Source organism: Microcaecilia unicolor, chromosome 5, assembly GCF_901765095.1.
Source record: "Microcaecilia unicolor chromosome 5, aMicUni1.1, whole genome shotgun sequence".
Lineage (NCBI taxonomy): Eukaryota > Metazoa > Chordata > Amphibia > Gymnophiona > Siphonopidae > Microcaecilia > Microcaecilia unicolor.
Window position 1 is genome coordinate 55,689,430 of NC_044035.1, and position 23,836 is coordinate 55,713,265.

A 23,836-nucleotide genomic window follows, 5' to 3' on the forward strand; every position below is an offset into this window, starting at 1 on the left:
AGAAAAAGAAACCTTTTCTGTTAGTTTCTTTGAAAGGTCTTATCAGTTACTATCAAGAAGATATTAACCAGGCTGGGCTTCTTGTCAGGTGAAGAACAAGTTTACCCATTAGGAACCTAACATGACCTTCTTAACATGGACCTTTGGAAACACCCAATTTTTCTTATTATACTGCTTTTGCTTTCCCTTTGATATTTTTTTCTATAATGGGTGCATCAGCAGACAATGAAAAATAAGTACCAAATAGTCATTGTTTTTCCTAGCAAAACAACATTAATGTACACACTTTTTATGTTAATTCTTCCTTTCTAAGAGTGCAACAACGTCAATAGTAGGGTATGCTGATGACCTTATTAACAAAAGTTCATTTACATATATTCCCTACATTTGAGTTACCCTCCCATCTCACCTGTCCTCCTCCCCATCCCCCTAGATCCATTCTACTCTGCTTCCTCCTCCCCCTTCCCCAGATTCATCCTTGACTTGGCTCAGTTTGGACCTTCCAAGGATGCAGGCACTGAGTCCTATCAAAAGTGATAATAATGTGGCCCTTTTATTTCATGGAAAGTGTACTGCATCATTTTGAGCCTTGGAAGAAAAGTTCTGGAAGTAAGACACCCAGAAAGTAATCAATGGCTTGAATGCAGCAACTTCCCCAGCCCCAAATGCAGTGATTACAAAACTTGGTGCAGAGTTTGGGTTTCAGGGACTGCTTGTTTTGAAGACAGAGAAATGATATTATAGTTGTGCTGCTCTGGGTAGGTAGGATATAGAATGTAGAATGTTTGATTATTTTAAAGGCTTTGGACTTATATTTGATTAAAACAAATTATAGTATAAAATTGGCACTTAAGCACATTCGGTGATGGTGTGGGAGGGTTCCAATGATTATGTTTGGTCTAGCCTGTTTAACAGCTCATGTTGACTCTATTGATAACTTGGATTGTGAATATGAGTGACTCATCTGTTTTCACTATTCTATTTTGTTGAACCTGAATATGTATACTGTAGAAGAAAGAAGAGATATAGGAGATATGATTCAAATGTTTTAATACCTGAATGGTATTAAACTACAAACAAATCTTTTCCAGAGGCGGAGAAGTGGTAAAACTAGAGGATATAATTTGAGGTTGTGGGGTGGTAGACTTAGGAATAACATCAGGAAATACTTTTTCACGGTGGTGGATCCTGGAATGCCCTCCTGGTGGAGGTGGTAGAGACAAAAACAGTGACAGAATTCAAAATGCATGGGATAGACAAAATGGATCCTTAAATAGAAAGAGGATAGTATCAAGACAAAACTTAATACATCAACAGCTATGAGTTCATTCATGATGTGCAGAAGTGGTGCTTAAATAGCAGCTCCAGTAGTGGGGTAATTAAGCCAATGCCGAACGAATTTCTATGGGCTGTGTCCCGTGTACAGCAAGACAGATCAGGATGGACAAGAGCAGTGGCATAGCTAGAGAGGACACCAGGGAAGCGGCCACTCCCCCAAATGGATTTATGATGGCACCAGCGCCTATTTTTTATGTGATGTCGCATTTAAAACAAGTGCCGGTGCCATCGGCAGTCTGCTCTCTGCTCTCCCCAGCCTTCAATCTGGCTATGCAGGATTGAGCTTCAATGGTAACTCCAGTAGCTGGGAAGTAGGACCAGTGCAAGGCAGACTTTTTTTTTTTTTTTTTTTTACAGTTTGAGCCCTGAAAATAAGGATGGATCAGAAGCAAGTATGTGCATTTTATACCACATTCATATCGTATGAGTATGGGTCTTGTATATCTTAGTGAGGGAAGGGAAGATCATATAGTGGAACTTTAGTCAGTAAAATGTTGAAATACTACTATTGAATTGTTGGTTCAATAATGCTTTGATAATGAATGACTATTGGGCAGATTGGATGGTCCAAATGAGTCTTTCTCTGCCATCATTTACTATGTTACTATGTTTTCTGACTTAAAAAAAAAAGCATCACTCTCAATTTTTAAAATTTCTCCTCTGGGTCTGATCTTTATCAGGATTATTATTAAGTGAATTGAGAGCTCTGTTAGAAGTTTTCCTTTACATGCGTTTCCTCAATCTGAATACTTTTTTGATGAGAAAGTACAAAGGAAATGGCTCTCCCGGATCTTACCTCGATGTTCCAAGCTTCTATGCTAAAACTTCTTTTAGCAGTAAATTGTGGAATATTTTGAGTTGTGTCTTTTGGCGGAGTAGCCTAATGGTTAGTACAGTGGCCTGAGAACCAAAACTGGGTTCAATTCTCACTGCAGCTCCTTGTGACTCTAGGCAAGTCACTTAACCCTCCATTGCCCCAGGTATAAAATAAGTACCTGTATATATGTAAACTGCTTTGATTGCAACCACAGAAAGGTGGTTTATCAAAGCCTATTCTCTTTCCTTTCCTGCCTCTGTTGCTGGTCAAGTAGTGGTGGCTTGACTGGAAAGTGATGCAACTTTGAGCCCTGATTGTTCAGCTCCATCTGTACCTCCCAATGGTAGACTGTTTTCAGATTTGCAAATTTCTGCATGGAGTGGAGGGCTGAGGAGGGTGCATGCAAGGCAAGTGCTACAAAAATTGGAAGCAGTATTACTCCTGAGAAAAGGAAGAAATGTTGAAATACAGGGACTGAACAGGTGGAGGCAGGGACAGATCCCCACACAGGCCTACTGGGCCAGGCACAGGGGCCCAAAGGTCTGGGGGAACCTTCTCATTATCAAGGTGGGCTTTGCTTAGCAGCCTAACTGTGCAGTCTAGTGGTAATAGATCAATAAAACTATGTACTTGGCAGTTGTGGTCAGGAATGGGGAGGAAGTCCCTATGTGCTAGTTGACCCAGGGGCCCTCAAACGTAGTCCATCCCTGGATGGAGGTGGTTATCCCCTTGGGGAGTATGCAGCATGAACCTCTGAACCAGACTACTGGGAGACTGGAAAGATTTTCCCTGAAGGTAAGGAACAGCCTTACCTGGTTAACCGTATTCTGGTTAAACCTCCTACTATCACTCTAGATTCTATTTGGAATAGCATAGACAGGATTCACCAGAATTTTGCTTCTTTAGCTATTTTAACTTTGGGCATACACACTAAATTGTAGTCTGAGAATTTGAATGCAGTGGCTTTAGGACTTTAGGCCAAATATTTGAAATACTGGAGGAAGCTTCAGATCAATGCAAAATAGTGCAAGCAGGACAGGTTCAGGATAAGATGGTAGCCAGGACCTGCCAACCAGGGATGTACTATCCTCTTGCACTGAGGATGTCTCTCCAAGAACTTCTGCCCAGGAGGGAATGGTTAGGACAGCTGTTGTAGTTGGTGATTAGATCACTAGGCATATAGATATCTGGGTGGCTGATGGACATAAGAATCGCCTGGTAACTTGCCTGCCTGATGTGATGGTGGCGGACCTCATGCATCACCTAGACAGGATCTTAGATAGTGCTGGCTGTCTTCAATGACATAGAAAAATATGGAAGAGAGGTTCTGGAAGCCAAATTTAGGCTTTTAGGTAGAAAGCTGAAGTCCAGATCCTCCAGGGTTGCATCCACGCGCAGGACCCAAAAGACAGGCAGAGCTCCAAAGTCTCAATGCGTGGTTGAGACAATGGTGCAGGGATGAGGGATTTAGATTTGCTAGGAACTGGGTGACATTCTGGGAAAGGTGGAGACTGTTCTGAAAGGATGGGCTCTACCTTAACCGGGATGGAACCTGGCTGCTGGCACTAAGTTTTAAAAAGGAGCTAGAGCAGCTTTTAAACTAGAATGGGGGGGGGGGGGGGGGAGACGACAGTCACCCAGGACAGCATGGTTCGGTGTGGAGTATCCTTGAAGGATACTATTGAAACAGGACATTTAGGGAATCCCAGTACAGAGGTTTCAACAATGCTGAAAGTAAGCCAGGCATGCTTAATCAGAGAGCAGGATAAAGCATGCACATTATCCCCTTCAACTTCTAAGCAGCTTGTAGATCAAAGAAAAAAACACAATTTGAAGTGACTGTATACAAATGCTAGAAGCCTAAAAAATAAGATGGGAGATTTAGAATATATAGCACTAAATTATGAGGTAGATATAATAGGCATCTCAGAGACTTAGTGGAAAGAGGACAATCAATGGGACACTGTTAACAGGATACAAATTGTATCGCAATGATAGAGAGGATCGAATTGGAGGGGGGTTGTGCTATATGTTAAAGAGGGAATTGAGTCAAATAAAATAAACACAGATAGCAGCATGGAATCACTATGGATAGAAATTTCATGTGTGAAGGGAAGGATTATTCTTGTAGGGCTGTACTACCGTCCGATGGGACAGAGCGAACAGATGGATGAAGAAATGTCTACAGAGATTAGGAAAGCTGGCAAATTGGCAACACTATAATAATGAGTGATTTCAATTACCTAATAACAAGAATCTGTAGAATTCAACTTCATAAATCACAATAAACTTCTACCATATTATTCTGTATCTCAAGGAATGTCACACTGTTTTAATGATAAATAAAAGTAGAGAAAAAAAACTTCAGTATGAAAAAGAGACACACCTACTTGCAAGGCAAAACCTTCATAGATATAGGAGGTTCTTCATAATCATGTCCTATTTCAGTTTGGGATTGGTAAAGTTGAACTGAAATGCATTACTTCAAGATTGAAGATAGCATTCTCCAAGATAAGTACTTGTATACATTTGTGGGCAACATTTTTGGTATGCTTGTCTAAGTTTATTCTGTATCTTGAAAAGTTTTTTTGTCATTTGGATATATTTGAAAATAGTAATAAAAGGAGTTTTTTTTATGACTAGTGATTATGAAGATCCTCCTATATCTATGAAGGTTTTGACTCCCCCTTAACTTCCTAATGCTTAGCACTAACAGTGCACAGATGATTTGCATACTGTTAGCGTTGAGCATTAAGGAGTTGTTTAGCTGCACTGTTCTGGTGCTGTTCCATTCAGCACCCGAGTTTCGAGCATCGGGGCCTTAGTGAGATATGGACTCCAAAACTGAACAAAATATTCCAAGTGAGGTCTCATAAATGGCCTGAATAGGGGAACTATGAGCTCCTCTTTTATCCTTCTGGCTTTGGCCACTGCCACATCAGCCTCTCCACTCCTATTGCATATTTCTCCTTAGGGTTTCTGTACTCCAAATGCATCACCCTACACCTCTTTGTATTAAAGGATAATTGCTAAGCATTTGACCAATCTTCTAGTTTTTGTTGATTATGTCTCATTTCACCTAATCTTTCTGGGGCATCCACTCTATTGCAAATTTTTGTGTCATCTGCAAAAAAGCAAAACTGTCCCTTCTAATCCTTTGGTGATATTGCTCATGAAGATATTGAACAGAATTGGTCCCAAGACCAACCCTTCAGACCCACCATTACTCATCTGCCTTTCTTCCAGGTGAATCCCATTTACCATTACCCATTGTCAACCAATTTTTAATCCCATTAGCCACCTTGAGATTCATCCCAAGCTGCTTAATTTATTTATAAGCTTTCTGCGAGGAACTGTATGAGAGGCTTTACTGAAAACCATGTAAACCACATCTAGTTCATGCCCTCATCTAGTTCTCTAGTCACCCAGTCAAAGAAATGAAACAGATTTGTTTGACATGATTTTCATTGGAACAGGACTTATGAAGGAGTGTATGAACAGACACATGTTAAATGATTTGTAGACGAAAGATATGTGGCAGCAACAGAGCACATATCAGTGCAAGGTGCTTCACTTAAGGGATATGTTTTAATTGTTGACTAAATGGACACTTTTGATATAATTTTTTTAATGCACAGTTGCTTGTTTACAGGGATTTCCTCCAATTAGTTATATAGAGATCCTACAATTGACTATTAGGAGTAACTATGGCTATATAAGTAGCCTTTGTTAATAAAACTCCATGTCTGATTTTGATAGGGATGCAGTTACTTTTTTTTTTATTGTGCCCCACCTGGAGTATTGTGTTCAGTTTTGGAGGCCGTATCTTGCTAAGGATGTAAAAAGAATTGAAGCGGTGCAAAGGAAAGCTACAAGGATGGTATGGGATTTGCGTTACAAGACGTATGAGGAGAGATTTGCTGACCTGAACATGTATACCCTGGAGGAAAGGAGAAACAGGGGTGATATGATACAGACGTTCAAATATTTGAAAGTTATTAATCCGCAAATGAACCTTTTCCGGAGATGGGAAAGTGGTAGAACGAGAGGGCATGAAATGAGATTGAAGGGGGGCAGACTCAAGAAAAATGTCAGGAAGTATTTTTTCACGGAGAGGGTGGTGGATGCTTGGAATGCCCTCCCGCGGGAGGTGGTGGAGATGAAAACGGTAACGGAATTCAAACATGCGTGGGATAAACATAAAGGAATCCTGTTCAGAAGGAAGGGATCCTCAGGAGCTTAGCCTAGAATGGGTGGCAGAGCCCGTGGTTGGGAGGCGGGCCTAGTGCTGGGCAGACTTATACGGTCTGTGCCGGGGCTGGTGGGTGGGAGGCGGGGATAGTACTGGGTGGACTTATACGGTCTGTGCCCTGAAAAAGACAGGTACAAATCAAGGTAAGGTATACACAAAAACTAGCACATATGAGTTTATCTTGTTGGGCAGACTGGATGGACCGTGCAGGTCATTTTATGCCGTCATCTACTATGTTACTATGTTTTCATTTATCAAAAGGGTAGTTTTGATTGAAGTACAAGAACCTTTGCATAATGATACAATTCTTCTAAAGGAACATCCTTCCATCCAGAAAGTATATCAAAATCATCTTTGGTTTGATTTAAAAAGGTGATCTCTCTAATTACTTGATCTGTCATCTCCTTCCACCTATCCCTTCCTGTTTCCCTATAGTTTAGGGAGACAATTAGTACTGCTCTTGTCTGTTCTAGCCTCAGCCTTATCTCTCCCCTCCTATTTCCTGCAAGCTGTCTGGGAGGAGAGAGTTTGGAGCATGAAAAAGAGAGAATCTTGGCTATAGGTTGAGACAAAACATAGCTGAATCAGGCCTGCAAATATTATATAGTTTCCTCATGATGGTTGAATTATGCTGTAGGAGAAGAGCCAGCATTTTGTAAATGAAGTTCCCTGTCAAGGCAACATAAAAATTTTTCTTGTGAAATTCACCAGTGGCTGCAAATGAGCCAGAAGTTCATTTACATCCTGAAGCTAAATTTCAGAAAATGTTCACAGGTTAGTACAGGAGGCCCAAATACATTTTAAATGTAAGCTCTTTCCTAGGTTTTAAACACACACAGAATTTATCAATTTAACCAACAATCCCTCTTCTCTCCAAAGCTTTAAGATACACACCTGTCCAGTAATCCAGCAAAAGATGACAAAATATAATATATACTGTAAGCGAAACATGATAAGTATTCCAATGACAGTCTTGAGTGATTGGAATACTTTTCATGTTTCACTCATACATATTCTGATATTGGCATTTTTGCTTATACCTGACCTGAAGATGGTTCTGCCTTCAAAAACTTGTCAAAAATGTATTTTTATACTAATAAAAGAAAGTATCAACTTATTTTCCTTTCTTTTGCTTTATTTCTGTTTATTACCTTCTTCCAACCTATAATAGCTCTGTCTTAGAGATGTTCAAAATCATCTTATTTTTCACCAGCCTCTATGAACTACAAGTGAGCAGATCTGGAGATATTGTAATATCTCACTTATCCAATCCATGAAATTATAATCTGCACATTGTTAACATACAAGTGAAATACATAACTCAATTACACCACTGTAACAGCCAATGGCTACATGTACATATTAAATAGAAACACTGATATTGATGAACTTTGTGGAACACCTGAATCCATCATCACCAACATTAACCTCATCTGCCTCCACAACCACATTTTTGTATATTCCCATTCATAAAAGACTGGATCCAGGTCATAATTTTCCTACCATATCAAAGTTTCAAACAGAAGCCAGCAGAATCTCAAAACAAGAAAGCTGCTGTAACATCTAACAATATCAACATGGAATCTTGTGGCTTCTTTAACAGATCATTGAGTACATAAGTTAAGGTCACATGCCATTAGAAGCTGTCATTATTATTTTGCGAGAGCTTTGCTCTTAAATTAGGGTATACAATATTATTGTAACGATCCTGCTGTTTCTGAACATGTACTTTAGAGCACCTAAGTAAAATTAGTAAAACTGGTCTTTTTTTTATGTTACCAAAATGTAACAAAGTGCTGCACTACACTCTTGATAGTGAAAAATATTTGAGGATATATAGGTTAGTGAGTAATCGGTTTGTAACACTTTTAAAAGCATATGGATATTTCGTTTTCTGTTATGTTTATGTGCTCATCCACAGAAGTTCCAGCAGATAGCTCAGTAATTGACCTATGCACTGGAGTAGTATAATAAAGTCAAGAAAGACTGATGCACTTCCTTTCTATTGTGGAATAGTTAGCTATTTTTTTTATATATTTATTGTGGATGGCTATGGAAAGAAGTAACACCACCCAGTTCCATTATTATTGCTTTAAAATGTCATTCTTTCCAATAAGGCATATATGAGAGATGTTGCCCAAAACAGTTTTCATGTTAAATAGTTCCATGGAACAAGAAACCCAAGAGAATTATGGAGGCGCTATGAAAATATTTGAACAGATCTAGCTGTATTTATGTTTAGTATGCAATATTACAATTTTTATGTAATTGTATGCATGCTTTGTTGCAACCCCCTCACAACTGTGGATGTCATGGGATATAAATGTTTTAAATAAATAAATAAACATTGGGGAACAAACAACAAAGAGCCCTTTATTCAAAGCAATTGCATGCAGCAGGTTGGCCACCAATATTCAGCGGCATGTTAACCACGCAGTGTTGCTGAATATCAGCATTAACCAGCCAAGACAAAACTGGCAGGAGAGGGGTGTTCTCGGTGTGAACTCGAGGAGGAGCCAGGAGTTTTGCAGATACAGCGAAGTTACTCACCTATAGTAGGTGTTCTCCGAGGACAGCAGGACATGCATTCTCATATTTGGGTGATGTCATCTGACGGAGTCCTGATGCGGATGCTACCCAGTGTTCTATAGCTAGAGTCCAAGCCTATCTACCACGGTGAGCCGCAGCATGAGTCTGGGATTTCTTGGCCCTTTTGAGTGCAGATTTGACTAGCATGGCTTGGTCGGGCAACTGAGCCTTCTCAAATCTGGCAGCCTTCTGGACCCTGTATGTGGAGTCTGCCTTCTTAGGTATTACTTGCACAGAGCGAGGAGTCTCCCAGTTTCTCATCTGTGCATTTGTAGGACATTGTGAACAGGTGCTCTCACAGCCTCCAGCAGAAGAGAACCATAGTCAAGGACAGTTAACTCAGTCTGGTCTTGTCCTCCATGTTCAACTGAAATGGAATGGCAGCCACCGTTTCCTCAAGAAAGCCAAAATTTGAGAGCTCTGCTGGTGGAGGACTTTCTCCTCTCCTATGGAGGGGAGGAATCTGAGGATATACCTAATGACCTCTCCTTCAAGAAATTCTCAGGCTCCTCCTCAGAAGTGGTCCATGTCAGACTCAGCAAAATAGTCATCATAGGATGTCTGAGTCTGCGCCTGTCTTGGTCTACTGGAAGCAGGTCCAGGTCTTGATGATGGCGCCAAGGTGAAGATTGTCCATGACATTCCAGAGCAGCTTTCTTCCCAATGTAGATAGGGTCACTGCAATGGCTAGTGCCAATATTGATGCCCAGTGAGGCACTGATATTGACAATCATCCGACGGGCAAGGTATGAGCCTCTAGGATAGGCTGGAGCAGTTCCATGTCTGCCACAAGTACTCTCAATGCATCTATACCATGCCCTGTGAGGAGGTGCCCCAGGTTCCCCAGCTCTTCCTGGAGCATGGCTGAGATCCATTCCTCAAGGACAGGTATCAGAAAAGGCTGGGATAGTGCTGGTGTAGAGATGGCCTGAGAATCTGCCAGCACTGAATTGGAAGTGGGATCCAGGTTGTGGAGAGACTGTTGCATTGGCACTATAATCACAGAAGGGGAGTGCTTCTCTTGGTGTCAATGCTTCTTCTGTTCTGGTGACGTTCATGCTGCAAGGATCCTGGAATTGTGCCTTGAAGAAGACTGATATTGATGCATCTTGGCCATTACCTGATGCCATGCATCATGGTGTTTTGGTGCCAACGAGGACAATGTCAAATCCATATGTGCCCTTGGTTTTGGGTGCAATGCAGACAAGTCCTGGGGCATACTACCAGTGCCCGATGTCAAGGCAGGTGGAGACCACCTCGATGTCAGTGCACTCCCATTGTCCAATGCAGTTCTAGTGGCCATGGGGACTGATGTTTCAGATGCTGAAGTCAATGGACCAGACTTGGAGAGCCCAAACTTTTTCTCCTGTTGGTCCTGACTTCTTTTCTACATTTTCAAACAGAGAGAATAGTAAGAGGCATCATGATCAGGGCCTAGGCACCCCAAACACCAACTGTGGAGCTCCTTGCTAGAAATGACCCTGTTACACTTAGTACATTTTTTTGAAATCACTGAGGATCTTCTGGGTCATTGGGGGAAAATAATTGAGGCAAAATCAAACAGCTCAATGGTAAAGGACAAAGTTGCCTCACAAAAAGCTCCCAGCAGGTGCTCAGGCATAAGCAGACCTCAGAGCCGCTATAATAAAGGATACTTAAAAATACTGCAAAGCTCTAAGAAAAAATAAACCCAGACAGGGAAAGGGAAATAAAAAGAGAAAATGAGGGAAAATGGTACCCACATGCAAGGATGGCATTCAAAAATTGAAGACAAAGATGTGCTGAGAAGAGCTCACAAAATCATGACCTTTCTATTCAGTGGAAAAACGTTGGATGGGAAGGTACTTGCGCATGCATGGTGGGACTCTGCCAAACGGTTTTTAAAGCTATAGATCTCTGGTTAGCCTCCGCACTGGGGATCCTTTGGATGATGTCACCCATATGTGAGAAACACGGAGAATGGCAATATTCATTGCTGGTGCATGCATAGCTAACTGGGCATGTAGGACCACATAAATAGAAGTCCTAACTTTACCCAGTTAGCTATGTGGGTTCTAGCATTGAATATTGACTGGCACCTGCATAACTACTGATTTGCCATTCTGAAGCTGATCCCCCTCACTTCCACCCCCCCCCCAACAAGGTGCAGTCCCCTCGATCAAGTTCAATCACCCCTCTCATCCCACTAACCAGGTCCGAGAACCTCTCCTGGCTCCCCTCCTTGTCTCAGCAAGCCCATCTCTCTGAGGTCTACCTTAACAGGCCTGATGGTCAAGTAGTGGTTAGGGCAGGGGCAAACCCCACTCGATCCTGCCACCATGACCTCTAATAGTAGTCTTGCAGTAACTCTGCTAGAGGTTTACCCCATATCAGAAGTACCACGAGACAACTGCTAGAGGCTGTGGCAACCATTTTCAATCAGGGACTGCAAGGGGCAGGACTGAGTGGGGTTTGATACTGCCCCAACTACCAATAGACCACCAGGCCTATTAAGGTAGGTCCAGGGGGCCTACTAGGTTTTCGGGGGTGGGGGTGGAAATTGGACTTGGTGGGGGGCAGCCAGGAGAGGAGATCATGCCTTGTTATGAGAGACTGGGGGGGGGGGTAGTACCTTGTTGCAGGGGGTTGGAAGAGGAGAAATTTGGACTCTTCTTATGCATGTCTTGGTCGATTTTTGGCCGGGATCTACATAGGTTCCCATGGTCAGCACATGTCTGGTGAGACCCAGATATTCAATGCTAGTGTCTGGACATGACCCAGCATTGAATATCTGGTTCTAATTTAGCCAGCAATGGTCAGCACATAAAAAAAAGTGACCACCACTGGTTTAATATTGACTGGAAAGAGTATATACATAATATTTTCTATAAATATGTCCTTCTGTTAAGGTATGGTAAAAAGGGCATGGGGAGATTTGTATGTGAAAATATACTAACTTACTTTTGGTAGCTGGTACAATGGGCATAGATTCTGAGCTTGTCTCGGATTACTCTACCAGGCCGTGGTTTCCTCTGGAGACCAGCTACATGAATTGCCAGTACCTTCGGGCCAACAAGCCGTTTGTATAACAGAGACAGCCAGTAATCCTAGAGAAAGAGCAGGAGAAAGGGAGGAAGGAAGAAAAGTACTTATTTGTTGTCCATCTTAAAACATTAAAAACATTTTCTCTATGATTGTCAATTAAGAAATCGATATTCAAAACACTTAGGAGTTATCCTGACAAAGTGTTTGCTTAAAAGTTTTCCATTACCCCTGCTGAAGTTGTCCAGTTAAAAATTTAAGCAGTTATCTTTTGATGAAGCAAGGGGTGTTCTGGGGGGTGGGCTTTAAGTTAACCAGATAGCCTTAATATTCAATGCTATCCAGTTAACTTTAACTGGCTATTACTAATTTCGGGTTCATTTTCAAAGCACTTAAATTTACAAAGTTCAATAGGTTACTACACCCCATGGGGCATGTCAGCCAAAGATATAGCAGGTATCAAATAACCAGATAATCAGCTACATTTAGCAGCATCACCTGTTTACTGACTGAATATTTTGTTAGGAGAGTGAATAAGGATACCAAAAAATTTTTTTATTCACATGAAAAATAAAAAATAAAAGGTAACGTAATTTGCATTAAAAATGACCCTTGTGGTGAAAAGGAGTTTAAAATAAGATATATTATTATTTATTTTTCTATCTGTCTTTCAGCATTTGTGCTCAGAATGGATTAGGATTTAAAAGCAAATACACACGGAGGGTGATATTATAGTAGGAGTAGGAAGAATAAGTGGGTGCTTCTTCTGTGGCTATTTCATTACAAAAACACAGGTATCTATGTATTCATAAAATAGCTTCACAAGACCTGTAGAAATTGTAGCTACTATGCAGCTGCATACATGTATTCCTGCTCAGTGGTAGGTTTAAATATATATTTGTGTTTTATAAAATTTGCACACATAGTTTAAAACTCCAATTATGCTCAGTCCAAACGTTATCGCTGAACATGCCTACATGTGAGTCATGTAAGAGTACCTGCCTTTTTGTCTTCATGCGTACTTAAGCAGGCATATACCATGAAGTAATTTTATAAAACCCCTTTTCTGCTGGTAAAACAGGGTTTATCCATCCCATGGGGGTAATATTCAAACCTATTTAGTAGTTCTCAAAGGGCAAGTACCTGTATCCTTATCATTTGAAAATTACCCAGGAAACAGTGCTCACAGTAACACAGTGAATGATGGCAGGTAAAGACCTGCATGGTCCATCTAGTCTGCCCAATAAGATCAGCCAGAATTGCACCCGCCACTCTGGCATCACAACTGGGGCAGTTGGCAATTTGTTATCATCATACCTATCACATGTGACAGTTCTATATGTTTCCAAAATATCATACCACCATGCCAAGTCTAAAGAATGGTTTTATTATTATGGTCTCAGCAGAGTCACATTTGTTATGATATCGTTGCAAATCTTTGTGTCAATCGCAAAAGGGCAAACTTTTCCTTCTAACCTTTCAGCAATGTTGCTCACAAATATATTGAATAGAATCAACCCCAGTACTGATCCCTGAGGCACTCCAGTACTCATCTTTCTCTCCTCCGAGTGAATCCCATTTACCATTACCCTCTGGTGTCTACCAGACAACCAGTTTCTAATCCATTTCATCACTTTAGGTCCTAACTTCAGCCCACTAAGTTTATTTATGAGTCTTCTGTGAGGAACTGTTTGAAAGGTTTGGCCAAAACCCAAGGACTCTGGTCATCTAGTCAAAAAACTCAATCAGGTTCATCTGGCACAATTTTCCTTTGGTAAAACCTTGTTACCTTGGATCTGGTAATCCATTAGATTCCAGGAAGTTCACTATCATTTCCTTCTGCAGGTAGCCATTACTTTTCCAAAGTATGGGGTGGAGAGGGGAGGGGGCAGAGATACATTATTTCCAAGCAGTATGGCCCCTTTAAGCTCCTCTCCAGAAGTATTGGCTTGCATTTAGTGGGTCAATGAACCAGGAGAAAACAGCACCCATGGCGTAGGAGTAGGGGTGTAGCAATTGGTGGGTCTGGGTGAGCTCAGGACCACCCACTTTCACTCAAGGCCCACCCATTCCAGCGACGCAGGATTCAGCATCCCTTGATCGCTCCCGTCTGCTCCCCTCCCTGCAGATCCGGCAGCGGTGCTCTTCCTTTCCCTCTCTCAATTTTACAATACTGGCATTGACCGGCAGTGATTCAAACAGACCTTCCTATGGGGCCTTCCCTGTACCATGTCCCATCCTATGCGAACAGCAAGTTATATCACAGTGGGTGGGACATGGCAGAGGGATGGCCCCGGAGCAGGCCTATGTGAACTGCTGCCGGACAATGCTGGTACTGTAAAATTGAAAGCGCCATGGCAGGGGTTGAGAAAGGAAAAGGAAGAGCAAGAGTACCACTGCCAGATCTGCAGGGGGGGGGGGATGTTGGAGAGAGGTTCTGGACCTCCAAAGGGGGGTGTTGGAGAAAGGTGCTGGGCCTGTGGGGGGAGGTTGGAGAGAGGTGCTAGACCTGCGGGGGGGGGGGGGGGGGGGTTGGAGAGAGGTGTTGGACCTGTGGGGGAGGGGTTAGAGAGAGGTGCTGGACCTGCAAGGGGGTTTGGAGAGAGGTACTGGACATGTTAGAGGGGGTTGGAGAGTGGTACTGGACCTGTGGGGGAGAGAGGTGCTGGACCTGCAGAGGGGGCTTGAGGTGTGAGGGAATGAAGAAAGGTGCTGGACTTGAAGGGGGAGGGCTAAAGGTCACAGGGAAGGGAGAGAGGTGCTGGATCTGCTTAGGGGGGAGCTGGTGGTGGGAGAGAAGGAAGAGAATTTCTGGATCTGCAGGGGGGGCTGGAGGTGGGAGGGAAGGGAGAGAGTTGTTGGACCTGCAGAAGGGGGCTGGAGGTGGGAAGGAAGGGAGAGAGGGGCTGGATCTTCCCTTGGGGGGGGGGGGGCTGGAGGTCGCAGGGAAGGGAAGAGAGGTGCTAGACCTGCAGAGGTGGAGGGCTGAAGGGAAGGGAGAGAGGTGCCAGACTAAGGGGATGAAGGAAGAGGGGGGTCAAATGCTGAACCCACAGTGGAAGAAGGAGTCAGATGCTGGAAGGGGGAGGGAAGAGAGAAGGAGAGAAGCTGGATGGGGTGGAGTCAGAGAGAAGAGGGACACATTGGTGTGGAGGAAGAAGATAGGGGAGAAGCTGGACACAGGGTGGTATATAGAAACTGAAGGGAGATGATAGGCATTGGGTGGGAGCATAGGGACTGAGGCACAAAGGGGAGATGCTGTATGGTGATGGCATTTGGACACAGAGGGGCAGTACCTGATATGGGGGGGGGGGATATGAGAAAAGAGAGACAATGCTGAACACTGGGAAGGGGGTATATAGTCACAAAGAGGAGATACTAGCCATGGGGAAGAATAGGGAGATGTTGGACATGGGGGGGGGGGCATAGGGACACAGAGGGGTGATGATGGATGTGAGGATATGAACATGGAAGATGTTGGACAAGGAAATATAGGGACATAGATGGAAGATGGATGGTGGACACGGAAAGAACGGCAAACACAGAAGAAAGCGGACCTCCGCAATGGAAAAACCAAGAAAAGAGCACAGCGAAGGTGACAAGATGGATGACGCCAAACACGGAAAGAAGAAATGCCAATTGGATCGAAGACTCTGGTGTGTGAATTAAGAGAAGACAGAGGGAAGCAGACACAAGAGACCTGGGACCAATAAGATTTGAAAATAAAATGACCAAACAAAAAATGTAGAAAGAATAATTTTATTTCCTATTTTGTGAATACAATATGTCAGATTTGGAATGTACATTTTGCCAGAGCTGGTGTTAAACATGGCTGGGGCGCAGAGTAGAAATTTTGGAAGGGATTCCAAAGCCTATTGTGAGGCTATGCTGTATTCAGCTTCTGGCAGGCTTGGGGCTCTCTGTGACCAGGGAGCCAAGGATAATGGGTTAGTTGCACCCCCCCCCCCCACTCCAACACCATCCCTGGCATGTGCTATCTTTATATTTTGCATAGGAAGAAATACCTTTTTTTCTTGTTTCTCTGATGCTGTACTATATGCAAGGTCTGGTTTCTTGGGGATTTGGTTTAAATTCTGTTTCTAGTTTGTGGTCACTTATTTTGTATTTTGCATTTGTGTTCTGTGTGTGTGACCATGAATTTTTTTTATGTAGCATTCTGTAGTAATTTGGCTTTTTCAGTTTTTCCTATAAATGTATTGATATTTTAGGTTCCCACTGTAATATTCAGGTTAATTTGTTTTGGAACTTAGTGTTGGCATGGTAGGTTTGCTCCAGGTTTTGAATGACATTTGTTTTAAAGATTTTTTTTTAATTACAATATGTCTGTTATTGAGAATACACTAGAAACCAAAATTTCTTTGGTGACTTATGGGGAAATGTCATAGCTCTTGTTTAAATGACCCTCTTTTAGACCCCTTCTGGGCTCTTCCACATGGGGGACTAAACATCTTAAGTTCATCCAAAAGGTTTACAGTTTCCCTCCAATCCCAGGGGGGGGGGGGGGGGTCTGTCCTGGGGAGGCATCAGCAGCCGCAATTCGAAACTAATTCCCATAACCACTGCTTTCTGGCTTTCTGGATCTAGGTGTATCCTGGGTCATTTATGTTCCCACATATATATATGTTTTTAATCTACTCTTTGTGGTTCAGTGAGTGTGGCTTATTTGTGTATAGCAGATAATAAGGAAAGAGCACATATAATACAGTATGTAGGAATAAAGACAAAGATAATTATCAGGAATAAGATTCTGTTTATTCTTACCAAGATAAAGTCTTCAGTTTAATACATACATCTAGGTTCAAATGCACGGAGCTCTGCTGTCGGTCAAGTATTGAAGAAGCTTCTAACTTTCCTGTCTGAATGTTAGCTCCTTTATAGGCACAGATCTCAATAGAAGCTTATGGCAGTACCTATTTTTTTCATCTTATTGGCCAATATCTCTGTACCAATTTTTTCCCTTTTCCGGCAGATGTTCATTTGTACTCTTTGTACCATCTTGTACCAACTTCTTTCCTGTTCTAGTTATTTTGAAACATTTCTTTTCCCGCCAGGTGTCCATCTGTACCCAACTGTCTTTTCCGGTAAACATCTCTTGCTTTTGCTATTTCAAAACCTCGCATCTTTTCCGTCACCCTGAACATCTTGTCTTTATCTTTTATAGAAACATCCAGTTTCACAATCTATTTTTATATAATCTTATGACCTGTGTGCCATGTTATAGAAATACAAGCTAGATTTTACAAACCATTTTTATCTATTATTCTATCATCATATATGCTATATTCAATTTGTAATTTGTTTCAGGTTTTATTAAGACTTCATCATATAGCCCTGCGTTTGCAGGTTCTCAACTGTTATGCCATTAGTGGGTTATCAGGCCTAGTCAAGGCTCTTTTGCTGACCTAAGTCCTGTAACCTGGCTTACCACCATTCCAGTGGATACTCAAGCTCCAATCCATATTAACACTCTGCTCTTTATCCATTGTTGGGGGAGGGTCAGGGGATTCTGTAGATGCAGAATGTATTTGGCTTCAATACCATATTGGGGGGGGGGGGGAACATATATGTGGGGGGACTGTGGCTAAATGGGGGCTGAAGAGTACAGTCTCTTGTACTTTTCCTTTCCTAGGTCTCAATGTGGCCTGCAGCCATTGAAGTCTGCACCGCTACCTTCAGTTCACCTTATGTGGTTAAATGCTCAATATTACACTTAACTGTATAAGTATTAGCTGGCTGCATATACCTGGATATTCAATGCTGGTACTTGGACATTGCTCGACATTGAATATCTGGGCTTAATGCCAACAGCAGCCAAAAAAATGTAAACCACCACTGGCTGAATATTTACCTATTAGGGAGTAATATTCGGCCAACAGTGATCTGCCACCACTGAAATTATGCCCAGATATTCAATGCAGTGCCTTTCGCAGGTACCGCCATTAATTATCTGAGTATGTGTGGATGGCTAGCACTTAACCAGATTAGTACTGATATTTACCCTTAACCAGTTAAGTTAAACTGGCCAAAGATAGGACTGCAATTTATGCTGTTTAGATGGCTAACTTCATCGACTAGGGGCTGAATATCAACCCTTATCCATTTAGGTGCTACTTCAGCCCCAACTCTATCGTGGACCACACACAATAGCTGGTTTTGTCTTTAGCAGTTAGAGGGGATATTCACAGGCTTATTTTCGAAAGAGAAGGGCACCCATCTTTTGACACAAATCGGGAGATGGGCGTCCTTCTCCCAGGGTCGCCCAAATCGGCATAATCGAAAGCCGATTTTGGGCGTCCCCAACTGCTTTCCGTCACGGGGATGACCAAAGTTCCCGGGGGCTTCTCGGAGGCATAGCAAAGGTGGGACTTGGGCGTGCCTAACACATGGACGTCCTTGACCCATAATGAAAAAAAAGTCGTCCCTGACAAGCACTTGGACAACTTTACCTGGTCCTGTTTTTTTTACGACCAAGGCACAAAAAGGTGCCCGAACTGACCAGATGACCACCAGAGAGAATCGGGGATGACCTCCCCTTACTCCCCCACTGGTCACTAACCCCCTCCCACCCTAAAAAAAACATCTTTAAAAATATTTTTGCCAGCCTCTATGCCAGCCTCAAATGTAATACTCAGGCCCATCACAGCAGTATGCAGGTCCCTGGAGCAGTTTTAGTGGGTGCAGTGCGCTTCAGGCAGGCAGACCCAGGCCTATCCCCCCCTACCTGTTACACTTGTGTTGGTAAATGTGAGCCCTTTATAACCCACCAGAAACCCACTGTACCCACACTAGGTGCACCCCTAAGGGCTATGGTACTGGTGTACATTTGTGGGTAGTGGGTTTTGGGGGGCTCAGCACACAAGGTAAGGGAGCTATGCACTTGGGAGCAATTTGTGAAGTCCACTGCAGTGCTGCCTAGGGTGCCCGATTGATGTCCTGGCATGTCAGGGGGACCAGTGCACTATGAATGCTGGCTCCTCCCATGACCAAATGGCTTGGATTTGGTCCTTTCTGAGATGGGCGTCCTCGGTTTCCATTATCGCCGAAAATCAGAAATGACCAAGTCTAAGGATAACCATCTATAAGGTTGATCTAAATTTCAGGATTTGGGTGTCCCTGACCGTATTATCGAAACGAAAGATGGACGCCCATCTTGTTTTGATAATATGGGTTTCCCCGCCCCTTCACGGGGCCATCCTGCAAGGACGTTCCTAGGAAAACTTGGGCGTCCCTTTCGATTATGACCCTCTCAGTGATACTATCGGGTAATGTTCCCCAGGACCTGCTCAAAGCCAGTTAACCATGCAAGAAGCTCTCTTACCTAGTTAAACAGCTTAAATGCAACATTTTCTGGCCATCAACTTATACAATAGCTAGGACACATCTTCATTCATCATCAATTTGTTTGCTATAATTTGAACATTCAAAGCTTTATTAAACAATATCATGTCCCCATTCTTTTTTCCCCAAAGCAGGTGATGCAATTTAAAACTTAACCCACTTATCCTTCACCAAAGAAGATCCAGAATTTTGGAGATGGGTCTCTTGCAACAATATTATTATCAGGCTTTGCGCTCCTTAAGTATACCATCACTTTCTTAGATTTAGCAGGTGTCCTAGGCCATGGATATTTCAACTTACAACATTCAGGCTACTTGCCATTGAGATTGAGCAGAACTAAAATCAGGTCACTCAGTTCTCCTTATTTATAATGTCGTCTCATCCTATATCTAGACAGCATTTCTGTATAAATAAGAATGACTTGCTCACTCTTTGGAAGTACATAACAAAATAACAGACAACTGGAACAAATTAATATTTACACCATTAATGATCATGGTCGGGCTGAGCTGCAAAGAGCTGTGTGTATATGGGGACCCTTCCAAACATTAAATGGCAACCCCACCATTTGAGAGATGTACTGGAGTCTGGTCATAATGAAAAATGTAAACAGGTGTGGATGGATTAATACTGATAGTAGTAAAATCAGCATGCTAAGATTTTGAATTTTTTTCAATTGTTTCACTGTACATCCAAATTGTGCCATCTGAAATTTGCAATGAGTTTTACAAAAGGCTTGCTGGACGTGGAGCCTTTTGTAAAATGCATGTAGCACCAGAGAGAAAATAGGCATATTTGGTGCAATGTATATCAAAGGAAGGCATTTTGCAAAAGAGAATGTACAAAAAGCGAGTGGCATCACTCCGGGCTTGCACATGTAATCAGCTCTATTTGCATAAATAGGTGGCATTAATTTATATAAATGGTGTATTTTGCAAAACTGACATCTGAGGGGAGCTAATTAAGGAGCCATCGTCTAAAATTCAAATTTTTGCCTATTAATGGTTTTTAATACCAGAGAGGCAAACACAATGCCCCTCCCCCAGCTTTCCTCCCAAGCCCAGGCCAAATGAGAAGTAGGTGTACATGCTGATAGAGAAACTTTCTAGGATATTCATGTATTGCTGATCCAAATTAGGGGCTACACCTTGAACATCTATCCAAATCTGTGTGTGCCACTGGCACATGTGTGTAAGTAACAGCTTTTCTAAAATTGCCATATAATATCTGCTGATTTAGGGATGGCTTCAGTAAATGCTCAAAATTAGGTGCAAACTAGTATTTTGCAACGCGCGTGAGCCCTTTGCAGAATACTAGTTTAGAACAGATATATGACTAATGTTGGGTGCTGGATTTACACCTGCAGTAACGCCAGTGCCCAACTTAGGCCTAGATATGACATCATTCTATAACATCATGCCTAACCTATGGGAATGCCCACTGATCTGCCCATATTCTTCTCATAGCTATGCCCCTTTTGAGTTACACACTATGAAATTTAGGCACGGATATTATAGAATAGTGACTAAGGCAGATCATGCACAAATCTAAATTGTTGCGAGTTAACTCCAATTATTGATTGTTGACACCTCATTAACTAATTAGTTTGTGTGCCCCAAATTTAGGCGACCTATATAGAATCTTTTCCTATATGTAAATGGTGCCTTACTCTTTTAAAATCACTTCCACTCTGTCACTGGAAGTGATCATAAATATTAAATTCCTACATAAATACATAGTAGATAGTAGTAGATGATGGCAGAGAAAGACCTGCACGGTCCATCCAGTCTGCCCAACAAGATAAACTCATATGTGCTACGTTTTGTGTATACCTGACCTTGATTTGTATCTGCCATTTTCAGGGCACAGACTGTAGAAGTCTGCCCAGCACTAGCCCCTTCTCCCAACCACTAGCCCCGCCTCCCACCACCGGCTCTGCCACCCAATCTCCGCTAAGCTTCTGAGGATCCCTTCCTTCTGAACAGGATCCATGATTAGAGTACTTAAGTCACAAATATTCAGCAGTAGAGTGAGTTTTGATAACAGTAGTTTTTTTAATCTTGTGGTTGTTGATTGCATTTATGATTATTGTTAGGGTGTGTGTGGTCTTATTTGCATGTGGCTTTACTATTTTAGATTGGATTTCCTTTTCTCTCTTTTTTACTGATTGTACTGATTTGAGATTGTGAACTGCTGTAATCTTGTTTTGAGCCAGAAGGTATAGAAAGTTGAAATATACTACAAACTATAACTATTATCTGGATTTCAGGCAGCGCTGAATATATGTGCAGTGCACCAACTACCTGAATTATTTGGATAGTGGCAATATTCAGTACATGTGAGCACTTTTGCTGTTCCAAAGTTGCACAGATAGTTTTCTAGATAGTGGATTGAATAGCACCGCTATATAGATAACTGTTGCTCCATCCTCACCCTCACCCTTGCCCTCACCCTCCCTCCCCTAACACTATCTGGATAGCGCTGAATTGCTTTGCAAGGATATTTAATGGCGCTGTCCAGATTCCCAAAAAACAAAGCACTGAAGATTTGAACTAGCTGGAGCCTTAAAACTTTGCATAAAAGATCCAGAAAACCAGTCCAGCACATGTACAGTAAAACAATCCAGATAGTTAACAGTTCAGGCTGACATGGTTGGTATTTTGTATTTTGTTTTTTTGGCATAATTTTCAGCTCCTACTAGTTCAGATTTCCACTGCTTTGTTTTTTGAACTGTAATTGGATCTGCCTCTTTCTTCCTGTTGTGCTATCAGAAAACACCATTGAACATTCGTGGATAGTGCCAGCTAGTGTCAATATCCATATAATGGCTACCATTACATGGATATTTGACTTTGAATATAGAGCTAACATTTTTTTAGTTTACTTTTCCATGGCGTCCAACATCCTCAGAAATGTCTATAGCTTTGTTGGATATATTTTTCAGAGGTGAGAATGTGGAAGCTAGCACAAACATGGAAATAATGATGCATTTTCTTGTTGAATATCTTTTGTGCCTGTTCCTGGCTTTTCACAATTATAGATAAGCACTATACTTTGTTAGAAAAATGGATAGAAAAATGGAAAAATCCAGTAAACAAAGCCATGAGCTTGACAATTAAATTAGAAGGCATTATTAGGCTGATTAGTCATAGCCAACTGCCATTGTTTCCTCAGTCATTTTTCCATTTTTAACCTTCAATTTTCTATTGGTTTCCCTCTTAAATGAAACTTCTAATTAACCATTTTGTGAAGGAAATATGTTTCAGATGTCTGACTGCTTCATCCTCTCTTGTGAAATTTAATTCCAGTCCGCATGCACACACAAACACCACTTCAGAGTATATTATGCAGTAGCAAAATTGATTTTTTTCAGATATGCTGGCCACTTGTGACCGAGACTGGCCACTGTCATAGACAGGATGCAGGACTCGATGGATCTTGGTCTGACTCAGCATGACTTTTGTTAGGTTCCTGTGCTCTTAAAATGGCGCTACTTACATTTTCAGTTTTGAGATGCTTATAGATTCACAGGGACTCACAGCTCAAACAGGTCAATGGTTTCTGACCCATTTCATGCATCTCTAGATATTGACAGGGCTGGTGCAAGGGTATTACACCCCTTATGTAGAAAAGGTGTGGTGACCCTATTTGTGTAATTGAATAATTTCTGTATTGGCTTGCTCTAGAAGTTTGAACAAAATGTTGCTAGATTTTACACTTGTATTAAAGATTTGTATGTTTTAATTTTGATTATCTAATATATATATATTGTAGGTATGATTGGTAGGTAGATATTTACAGTAAAAGAGTTGTATGTTATAAAAATGTATATTAGACTTTACATAAGTACATAAGTATTGCCATACTGGGAAAGACCAAAGGTCCATGAAGCCCAGCATCCTGTTTCCAACAGTGGCCAATCCAGGTCACAAATACCCAAGATCCCAAAGTTTTTATTCTTTATTCTTATGAAGTTAAATTGAATTGTAATCCACCTTGAGGTTAAGTGAAATGTAAATGTCCTTATTATAGTAGTTATTTATTTATTTACGGTTCATTTCTACCCCACATTTTCCCATTTTCAGTTCACGGCACCCTTTGTGTCCAAGCAAATTTTAGCCGGGGGGGGGGGGGGGGGGGGCAATGAATTACTCTCTCCAGGAAAAAAAAATTAAATGATCCCAGGTTTCAATCTAATTCATGTTTAATATGGGATAAAATGCCATAAATAAGTAAATAAATATAAACTTTTAACGTTCAGCACCTGATTCTCAAAGTGGACATATTCCAAACACTTTAATGAAAATAAAATTATTTTTTTCTACCTTTGTTGTCTGGTGACCTTGTTTCTCTGATCATGCTGGCCCAGTATCTGATTCTGCTGCTCTCTATCTGTTCCCTTGACTCCGTTTCCAGGGCTTCCTTTCCATTTATTTCTTTTCTTTCCTCCTTTCTTCTTC

General features: G+C 41.8%; 1 protein-coding gene across 1 annotated transcript in view; it reads right to left on the bottom strand.

Moving 5' to 3' along the window:
- LOC115470042 (inactive heparanase-2-like) overlaps nucleotides 1-23,836 on the bottom strand; it is a 260,196-nt gene that overhangs the window by 36,672 nt on the left and 199,688 nt on the right. The window contains exon 7 of the mRNA XM_030202916.1: nucleotides 11,937-12,082. Coding sequence (XP_030058776.1) covers nucleotides 11,937-12,082 — 146 coding nt within the window. The remainder of the gene's footprint in view (nucleotides 1-11,936; nucleotides 12,083-23,836) is intronic.